Genomic DNA, 9652 nt, shown 5'->3' on the forward strand with positions numbered 1-9652 from the left:
ATGGTGGAGGGTTGGGCGTCCAATAAATGTTTGTTGAAAACTTGTAGTAATTTTTCTGTGCCTAGGTGGATGCCACTGTCTGCGTGGAGGTGAAGCATGGCATTATGTGCAGGGCTGGGGTCTAGGAGAATGTGGCCGTCTTGGTTAAACAGGTGTTTGCCGTGTTGGTATAATTTGGCGAAGGTGTGTGGCGGTATCCAGGGGGGGACGTTGCTTGGCCTGCCACATTTGGATGAGGTCTGTGTTGGTGCGGATCGAGTTGATGGGTAGGAGGGACAGGGCGTCGGCTTGTGTGCAGCTTCCCGGGTCGGTAGGAAATTTCAAAATCAAACCCTTCAGGCACTTCTTTCCATAGAATTAGTTGAGCACTGGTGGTGTTGGACTGTCGCAGCCACTGCAGAGATTGATGGTTAGTGATGATGCCTACATGGGTGCCTGAAATATAGGATCAGAAGTAATCTAAGGCCCAAATAATGCCGAGGCACTCACGTTTGGTAGCAGCGTAATTTCTCTCTGCCAGGTTAAGGCTGCAGCTGGTGCAGGCGATGATGTGTTCCCATCCGTCCTGCACCTGGGCGAGTACTTCACCAATGGCAATCAGGGAAACATCGGTGTACAGACGGAAGGATAGGTTTTAGTCGGGGAAAGCGACAATCATAGCTGAGATGAGTTTGTTTTTGAGGGTGTTAAAGGCTGCAATTCGTGTATCTGTCCAGATGAAAGACTCGCCTTTCCTTGTGAGATCGTGCAAGGATTTGGCAATGTTGGGGAAGCCTTTGACAGATCGCCGGTGGTAGGAGGTGAGTCCAAGGAAAGTGCGCATTTCGTGGACGTCCTTAGGTAAAGGGAGGTCAGCGATGGCACTCAATTTGTCGGGATCGGGAGGGATGCCCTCGGCTCTGATCACGTGTCCCAGGAAGGAGATGGATCTTTCGGCTAGGATGCACTTTGAAGGTTTGAGTTTAAGTCCGGCCTGGCAAATTCGCGTAAATATCTGTTTGAGGTGGCGGAGGTGGTCGGCCCAGGTTTGGCTGAACACGATGAAATCGTCTAGATACGCCAGGCAGATCTCCCAGGTCAGGCCGCTCAGGACTGACTCCATTAGATGGGAGAACATGGCTGGGGCATTCCAAAGTCCGAAGGGGATGACGCTGAATTCATAATGTTTGCCATTGCTGGTGGAGAAGGCAGTTTTTTGTTTGTCCTCTGGGTGAACAAGGACTTGCCCGTACCCCAACTGTAGCTCGAGGGTGCAAAGCCATGAAGAGCTGTGCAGTGTGCAGGGAGTCGAGGGAATCATCTATTCTGGGTAGGGAAGTGGCGTCCTTGGTGATGACATCATCGAGTTCACAGTAGTCAACACTAAACCGCATGGTGCCATCCTTTTTTCTAACAAGTACGATGAGGGAGGACCAGAGGCTGGTGGAGTGGGAAATAATGCCAACATTGAGCATGTCCTGGACCTGCAGGTCTTCCTCTGCCCACTACTTAGGGTTCCTATGTCGTGAGGGTTGGTGGATATGGTGTGGATTTCGTGATTGAGGTAGGTGGAGTGCCCAATGTCTGCTGGGCCAGATGAGAAAAGGTCTTGGATGTCCAGGAGGAGTTGTTGGAGGGTGTTTGCATGGTGGGTGGAGAGGTGGTCGGGTAGAGTAGGTAGTGGTGGGAGAGGGGGAGAGTGTCTCACAAGGATCGGCTTCCTCCACGTCGCCCACCATTAACCCTCGCAGGAGGGTGAGTGGTGTTGTGGCAAGGTTGGCAATTCGCACGGCTTGGACGTGAGGGGGGAGGAATGTTGGAGATAGTAAACATGATGAAAGGGGCCCGGATGGTAAGCTGGGTGAAAATAGTACGGAGGTACCACTGGATCTGTCTAATTGTAACCAAGCCTCATGGTGGAGGGAAATGGTAACGGCAGAAGCAATGGTGGCAGGAAAAGTTGGAGGGGGAGGGGAGGTAGGAGAGACAGAAGAAGAATGAGAGTGGGAAGATGCAGTGGTGGGTGACAGGAGGGGTGAGGGTGGAGGGGGAATATACGTGAAGAGTGGTTGAGGGTGTTGAGGAAGGGGGGGGGTGTACGTGTGTCACGGGGTTTTTATAATATCACTGTGTTTTTTGAAAATAAATGGTTAAATATGATTTAAATTGATAATAATATTCAATAATATTGAAGAGCAGAGACAATGATTGTCTTGCTACATCAAGCAACGATTACTTTACGCTGGCTTAGCACGATTCTCTGAGAACGAGAATTTATAAACTTTCTCAACAGTACACAGCAGAGACTAATTACTCACAATTGCTGAATTACTGTACTGTTAGCCTCTGGAGAAAGTTACATCACCCCTGACAATAAATAATTAATACTAATAATAACAACATCAGGTTCTTGCTGATGCATTAACTCCTGGCACAACGGATTTTAAGTTAATACAAGACTGAATTCAAATACATTGTATGGGCAGGACGCAAGGCGTGGCTAACGGTTGAGGGAAGCAGAGGCGAACGATAAAGAAACAGTTGTATCGCTCAGTAGCGCACTTAGTGACGTGCATTAAATCGGTCACTTTTGAAAGTGACGAATGTTTTGAAAAGTATACTCCGAAAGGGAGAGAGAAACGGTTAACTGAGCGATACACAGTGAGTTTTCCACTAATAGTTCGTGGCTTCTCACAAAACGGAAATGTCGCGAACTGATTCGTGACAACGTGTGCACGTGCTGCGTGGGTGGTCAATGGGGGGGGCTGGACGAAAGTGGAGGCGGCGCTTGTGACAGTCGATGTTGGCTTGAAGCTTGTGTAGGAGGTCCAGCCCCAGGCAGCCGTCGTATGCACAGCAGGTAGAATCGAAGACAATCAATGGGTGACTTGTTGGTGAGTTTCGGTCTGCAGGTCCCGGGTTTCCCCATTGTTACATAGCCTATGATTTCATCATCCTTTATGTAATTTTAACGCACAGTATGCTGCATGTTTGATCACGATCGTGTTCTGCCTCAGTCCTCCCCTTCTACCGTTATAGTAGAGTAAGTCGTCCTTTCTGTTGTTCAGAGAAGGATTTTCAGCTCTTTGTCCCCATGGCTTCATTTGCGCGTCCTTCTTACAAGTTGTATCAAGCTCTGCTGGCCCCTATATAATGAGCTCAGTCTCTCCATCATTGCCACTTAGATCTACTCCTCATTTTGTTCACATCTCTGTCCTCCCCTGTACAGTTATTATTATTGTGAGTTTCTCAGGAAGTCTCCAACCATCTAGCAGCTGTGTGATTTGAGAATAAGTGTTATTGCATTTTGTTCTTGTACTGTATACCATAGGGTGTTGATTTGTAGGCCTAGTGAGGTTCTCGTAATTAATGTAAAGTTTGGAAGTCAGTCATCATTAATAATACTTTGTATCTGTAATAATTTATCTTGCATTAACTGAGCATTACCCAGTGTATTTTCATTTTATCAGGGCTGACTTAGATAAATTTACTCTTGCTAATTTCGTGTAAATAGAGGCTATTGTAGTTAACCTTATATTTAACCAGTTTTTGCCATTACATTATCCTTATGAGTCCTGAATGTTTTGTTGTTAGTTTGAGCATTAAACTTTAACTTGTAATTTTACCTAACTCTTTTGTTTTGAACCTGGAACTTTACGGGACAGTAGTGATTTTTAGTATTCTCACTTAAAGTGTACATTATCTTTCTCTGTTCCGTAACATAAATTTGGCGACCTCATATCAGGATATTCAGGATATTATCATAAGGATATTGCTCGATATTTTGTGACTTACTTATTCATGATGTCTACTATTACTACACTTGATGAAGCCAAAGATTTTTTGTCAAATGTGCAAACAGTGTATGATGTAGAAAACAGAACAAAGAATGAACTAAAGCTTGTTGCTCAACAATTGGGAATTGCTGTTCGCTCTCATCATTCTAAAGATCAAATTGTTGACATGATTAATGAAAGCTTGTTTAATGTAACTCCTCCAAATGAGCAAACGCAGATTGAATTAGCTAAGTTACAGCTAGCCATGCAGGAGGCTCGCGTTAAGGAGGCACAGATACAGGCTCAGGCACAAGTTGAAATTGCCAGGATTCAGGCAGACCATGAGTATCGCATGAAACAAGGTGGAACTGCATCATCTAGCTCTGATGATTTTGATGTGGCTAAAAAATTTGTCCCCCCTTTTAATGAATCTGATATAACAAAGTATTTTCAGTTGTTTGAGAGGGTAGCTACAGGTTTTAATTGGCCCAAAAAGTATTGGCCAGTACTCCTTCAAACTGCTCTCACCGGTAAAGCTCAAGTAACTTATGCATCTTTGCCTCAGGATCAATGTGATAATTATGATGTAGTTAAGAGCTTGATTCTTAAGGCCTATGAGCTTCTTCCTGAAGCTTATAGAGTAAAATTTAGGACAACTTACAAGCAAGATAAGCAATCCCATGTTGAGTATGCAAAAATCAAAGAAGATTTGTTAGAGCAGTGGTTAAATTCTAAGAATGTGGATTCTGATATTGGTAAATTTCAGCAGATGATTTTGCCGGAGGACTTCAAGAGGTGTATTTATAAAGATGTAAGCCTATATCTTGATGAGAGAAGAATAGATAATTTGTCTGATGCTGCAGTTTTAGCTGATGAATATGTTCTCACTCACAAGAGATATTCTAAAGAAAAAGGGAAAGCTGAGAGTAAGTACGTTGCCTCTACTCAGAGTACAGGTAACAGGAAAGAGAATAAAGATGATATTTCTCAGGAAGTAAATACCAGCTCCACCTCTAGATTTCAGAAAAGTAAATGTACTTATTGTGGTAAGCTTGGTCATACTACGGAGAAATGTTTCAGGAGACAGCGTGATGTGAACAAAAAGGAGTCTTTAAATATTCAGTCAATTGGTCTAGTGTCCACCCTTGAGAGTTCCCAGAATTCTTTAACTGAGTTAACTGAACCTGCTTTGAAGGGTAAATTAAATTCTCATGATGGAGCTCCTCTTTTGAGCAGTAATGTGGGTGACACTCTCAAGAGTTCATGTGCTAATTTCCTGTCTGATGGTTTTGTCAGTCCTCTGGACAGTAATGACAGGAAATCAGTTAAAATATATCGTGATACAGGTGCTTGCCAATCCCTTATGCTGACCAGTGTTCTAGGCTCTAATGTTAATTCCTCTGATGAAACTGTAATCTTACAAGGTGTTGGGAATAATTACTTCTCTGTCTCTCTGTGCAGAGTGAATTTAGAGTCTGGTTTTGTTAGTGGTTCCGTTATGGTTGGGTTGGTTGAGACACTCCCAATGTCAGGTGTAACTTTCTTACTTGGAAATGATATTGGTGGAAGTCAAGTGTGTCCAGCTCCTCAGTTGTCTAGTGAGCCAGTGGCTGCGTCTCAGGATTGTGGTGTCCCTGATGTGTTCCCTGCATGTGCTGTCACTAGGGCTAAGTCTAAAGTTACTGGTGATTTAGAGGATAATGATGATGATGATGTTATCCTAGCTGACACTTTTCTTGTTAATTTGAACCACTCACCAGATGAGGCAGTACCCCGTAGTGTTGATAATTTGTCTCGTCAAGAGTTGGTTGAGTTGCAGGTTGCTGACCCTGAGCTGAAAGGTCTAGCTAACTCTGCTTGCAGTGAGGAAGAGTCAGCCAGTGCTTCTACTTGTTATTATGTAAAGTCAGGAGTACTTATGAGGAAGTGGAGACCCCCAACAGCATCAGCCGACTGTGAATGGGAGGTTGTACATCAAGTTGTCATCCCTCGTGTTTGTAGGCATGATATCATTAGAGTGGCTCATGATTCCAGTTTGCCAGGACACCTTGGAGTGAGGAAGACTGTGGCACGCATTTTGAAACACTTCTACTGGCCAGGTATCTTCAAGGATGTTTCCTGGTATTGTAAGTCTTGTCACACCTGTCAAGTTGTGGGGAAGTGTAATCAGACCGAAAAGGTTGCACCTCTAGTTCCCATTCCTCCTTTTGAGGCGCCTTTCACCCGTGTGTTGGTGGATATTGTGGGCCCTCTTCCTAAGACTTCTTCAGGATTTTCTTATGTGTTGACCCTGATTCATATGGCTACTTGTTATCCTGAAGCCATTCCACTTAGAAATATCTCAGCAAGGAACGTGGTTAAGGAAATGCTAGGGTTCTTCACAAAGTTTGGTCTGCCCAAGGAGGTACAGTCAGACCGGGGAAGTAATTTCATTTCAAACGTTTTCAAGCAGTCTCTGAAAGTGTTGGGCATCACCCAGATCACGTCTTCAGCTTACCATCCCCAGACCCAAGGAGCGTTGGAGAGATATCATCAAACACTCAAATCGATGCTCAAGAAATACTGTTTGGAACATCAGAAAGACTGGGATAAAGGTCTTCCATTCGTTGTGTTTGCCGCAGGAGAATCTCCAAATGAATCACTGGGCTTCTCACCTTTTGAACTACTGTTTGGCCATGAAGTAAGAGGACCCCTTAAGCTACTCAAGGAATGCTGGCTGTCGGAGGAAGATGACGTCAACCTGCTGGAGTATGTGATGAAGTTCAAAGAACGGCTGTCCACTGCTTTACAGCTGGCGAGAGAGAATTTAGGAGCTGCTCAGGGGAAGATGAAGACTTGGTATGATAAGAAGTCCAGGTTACGCCACTTTCAGCCAGGAGATCAGGTTTTGATTCTGCTACCGGTGCATGGGCAACCTCTTCAAGCCAAGTTTAGTGGTCCTTATTTCGTGGAGAACAAACTCAGTGATGTCAACTATGTCATCGCCACATCAGATCGTAGAAAGAACAAGCAACTATGTCACATCAACATGCTAAAGTTATATCACAGGCGGGACGAAAATAATCCAGTCTGCACTGTAGCTGTTCCACCCGAGTCTGCGAGTGAAGCTCTCCCATGCAGCATGAGCCTGAGTGATAGTTTGGGGAAGAATCCTGATATCATGAATGATCTCCAGACTAAGCTTTCTCATCTACCTCCCGAGGAAAGGCAGGAGTTTTCGGCATTACTGCAGGAGTACCCGCAAGTGTTCCGTGCCACTCCAGGAAGAACTACTGTGTTGATGCATGATGTCGATGTTGGAGACGCAAAGCCAATTAAACTGCCTCCTTACCGTGTGAACCCAGTGAAAGTTCCTCTCATCCAGAAGGAGCTTGGCTACCTGTTGGACCACAAGATGATTGAGCCCTGTCAGAGCGAGTGGAGTTCTCCTGTCACTCTGGTCCCTAAGCCAGGTGGGTCACAGCGGCTTTGCATCGACTACAGACGTGTTAATCAGATAACCAAAACAGACACTTACCCTCTCGCTCACTTGGAAGATTGCATAGACAAGATCGGAAAGGCTAGGTACATAAGTAAGTTTGATTTGTTAAAGGGATACTGGCAAGTACCTATGACTGAACGTGCTAGGGAGATCTCATGTTTTGTAACACTAGGAAAGACTTTTGCATGTTCGGTAATGCCATATGGTATGAAGAATGCACCAGCCACATTTTGAAGCTCATGAATGTTGTAACAGAGGGTTTGGCAGGGTGTGTTGTTTATATTGATGATGTATTAATCTTCAGTGACAACTGGAAAGATCACCTATGCCATGTCAGTAAATTTCTTGAGCGTTTGGTTCAGGCTAATCTTGTAGCTAATTTATCAAAGTGTGAGTTTGGTCAAGCTAAAGTTCAGTACCTTGGGTACGTAATTGGTGATGGACATGTTGCACCACCAGGAGCTAAGGTTCAGGTTATAAGTGATCTTCCCAGACCTAAAACTAGGAATGAGCTACAAAGATTTTTGGGAATGGTAGGTTATTACAGGAGATTTGTTCTTAACTTTTCAATTCTTGTATCACCACTTACAGACCTACTGAAAATGGGAGTTGAATTTGCATGGACCGATAACTGTGAATCATCTTTCAAACTTAAAGCTATCCTATTAAGTCAGCCAGTGCTCGCTACTCCAAATTTTGCTAAGCCTTTTAAGATGGCTGTTGATGCAAATGATACAGGAGCTGGTGCTGTTTTGCTGCAAGAGGATGATCAGGGTATTGAACATCCTGTATCTTATTACAGTAAGAAGTTCACTCCACCTCAAAAGAACTACTCAACTATTGAGAAACAGCTTTTGGCCTTGATTTTGGGTTTACAGCATTTTTCATTTTATTTGTTTTCTGGTTTTGACCCCATAGTCATTTATACCGATCATAACCCACTGAAATTCCTTAGTAAGTTTAAAGATAAAAATCAGAGAATGACAAGATGGAGTCTACTTCTTCAGGAGTATTCATTAGACATACAATATGTCAAGGGGAAAGAAAATGTTATTGCAGATTCCTTATCTAGACTTTAGATAGATTGTTTTAGAGTAATAAGAAATTTCCTTTGTAAATTTCTTTTTCTTTGTGGGGAGGTGTTACATAGCCTATGATTTCATCATCCTTTGTGTAATTTTAACGCACAGTATGCTGCATGTTTGATCACGAGCGTGTTCTGCCTCAGTCCCCCCCTTCTACCGTTATAGTAGGTTAAGTCGTCCTTTCTGTTGTTCAGAGCAGGATTTTCAGCTCTTTGTCCCAATGGCTTTATTTGCGCGTCCTTCTTGCAAGTTGTATCAAGCTCTGCTGGCCCCTATATAATGAGCTCAGTCTCTCCATCATTGCCACTTAGATCTACTCCTCATTTTGTTCACATCTCTGTCCTCCCCTGTACAGTTATTATTATTGTGAGTTTCTCACAATAAAGGAGCGTTGTGGTGTTGATGTGGATGTGATAGGAAGCGTTGTGAGGAACACACTGAGGTGGTTTGGCCATGTGGAGAGGATGGAGGGTGAAAGACTGACGAAGAGAGTGTATGTGAGCGAGGTGGAGGGTGGAAGAGGGAGGGGGAGACCGAGGATGAGATGGAGGGATGGGGTGGAGAGGTATATGAGAGAGGGGTGTGTGAGTTGGGAGCAGGGTAGTGAAATGGCGGGGGACAGGGCGACTTGGAGGCGATTTGTTTGTGGCCACCCCAAACGGGATTGAGGCGTCTGGCAATAGATAGTTTCTCAGGAAGTCTCCAACCATCTAGCAGCTGTGTGATTTGAGTATAAGTGTTATTGCATTTTGTTCTTGTACTGTATAGCATAGGGTGTTGATTTGTAGGCCTAGTGAGGTTCTCGTAATTAATGTAAAGTTTGGAAGTCAGTCATCATTAATAATACTTTGTATCTGTAATAATTTATCTTGCATTAACTGAGCATTACCCAGTGTATTTTCATTTTATCAGGGCTGACTTAGATAAATTTACTCTTGCTAATTTCGTGTAAATAGAGGCTATTGCAGTTAACCTTATATTTAACCAGTTTTTGCCATTACATTATCCTTATGAGTCCTGAATGTTTTGTTGTTAGTTTGAGCATTAAATTTTAACTTGTAATTTTACCTAACTCTTTTGTTTTGAACCTGGAACTTTACGGGACAGTAGTGATTTTTAGTATTCTCACTTAAAGTGTACATTATCTTTCTCTGTTCCATAACACCATGGATAGGCAGGGGGCCGTCCCCCGCGTCTATGAGGTTGGCTGAGGTGGGGAGAAGGGGGCCAAAGGCAGAGCTGTGACGGGAGTAAATATGTGAGTAGAGGCAGGATCTGGCCACCCCCATGTCAACCAGTAGTCTTGTCTTGACCCCGTTCAGCCTCATTTT

General features: G+C 43.9%; 1 protein-coding gene across 1 annotated transcript; it reads right to left on the bottom strand.

Annotated features, from left to right (window-relative positions):
• Window positions 1-634: 634 nt before the first annotated feature.
• Window positions 635-1373, bottom strand: LOC145408186 (uncharacterized). The gene is made up of 2 exons (XM_080278941.1): window positions 1233-1373; window positions 635-973 (listed from the first exon to the last, which is right to left on the bottom strand). Exons 1-2 carry the CDS (start codon window positions 1371-1373, stop codon window positions 635-637), a joined length of 480 nt encoding a protein of 159 aa, XP_080135067.1.
• Between the last annotated feature and the right edge of the window lie 8279 nt (window positions 1374-9652).

The sequence above is a fragment of the Coenobita brevimanus genome, chromosome 76 (genome assembly GCF_032717465.1).
Source record: "Coenobita brevimanus isolate Jiangsu-jjx chromosome 76, ASM3271746v2, whole genome shotgun sequence".
Taxonomy (NCBI): domain Eukaryota; kingdom Metazoa; phylum Arthropoda; class Malacostraca; order Decapoda; family Coenobitidae; genus Coenobita; species Coenobita brevimanus.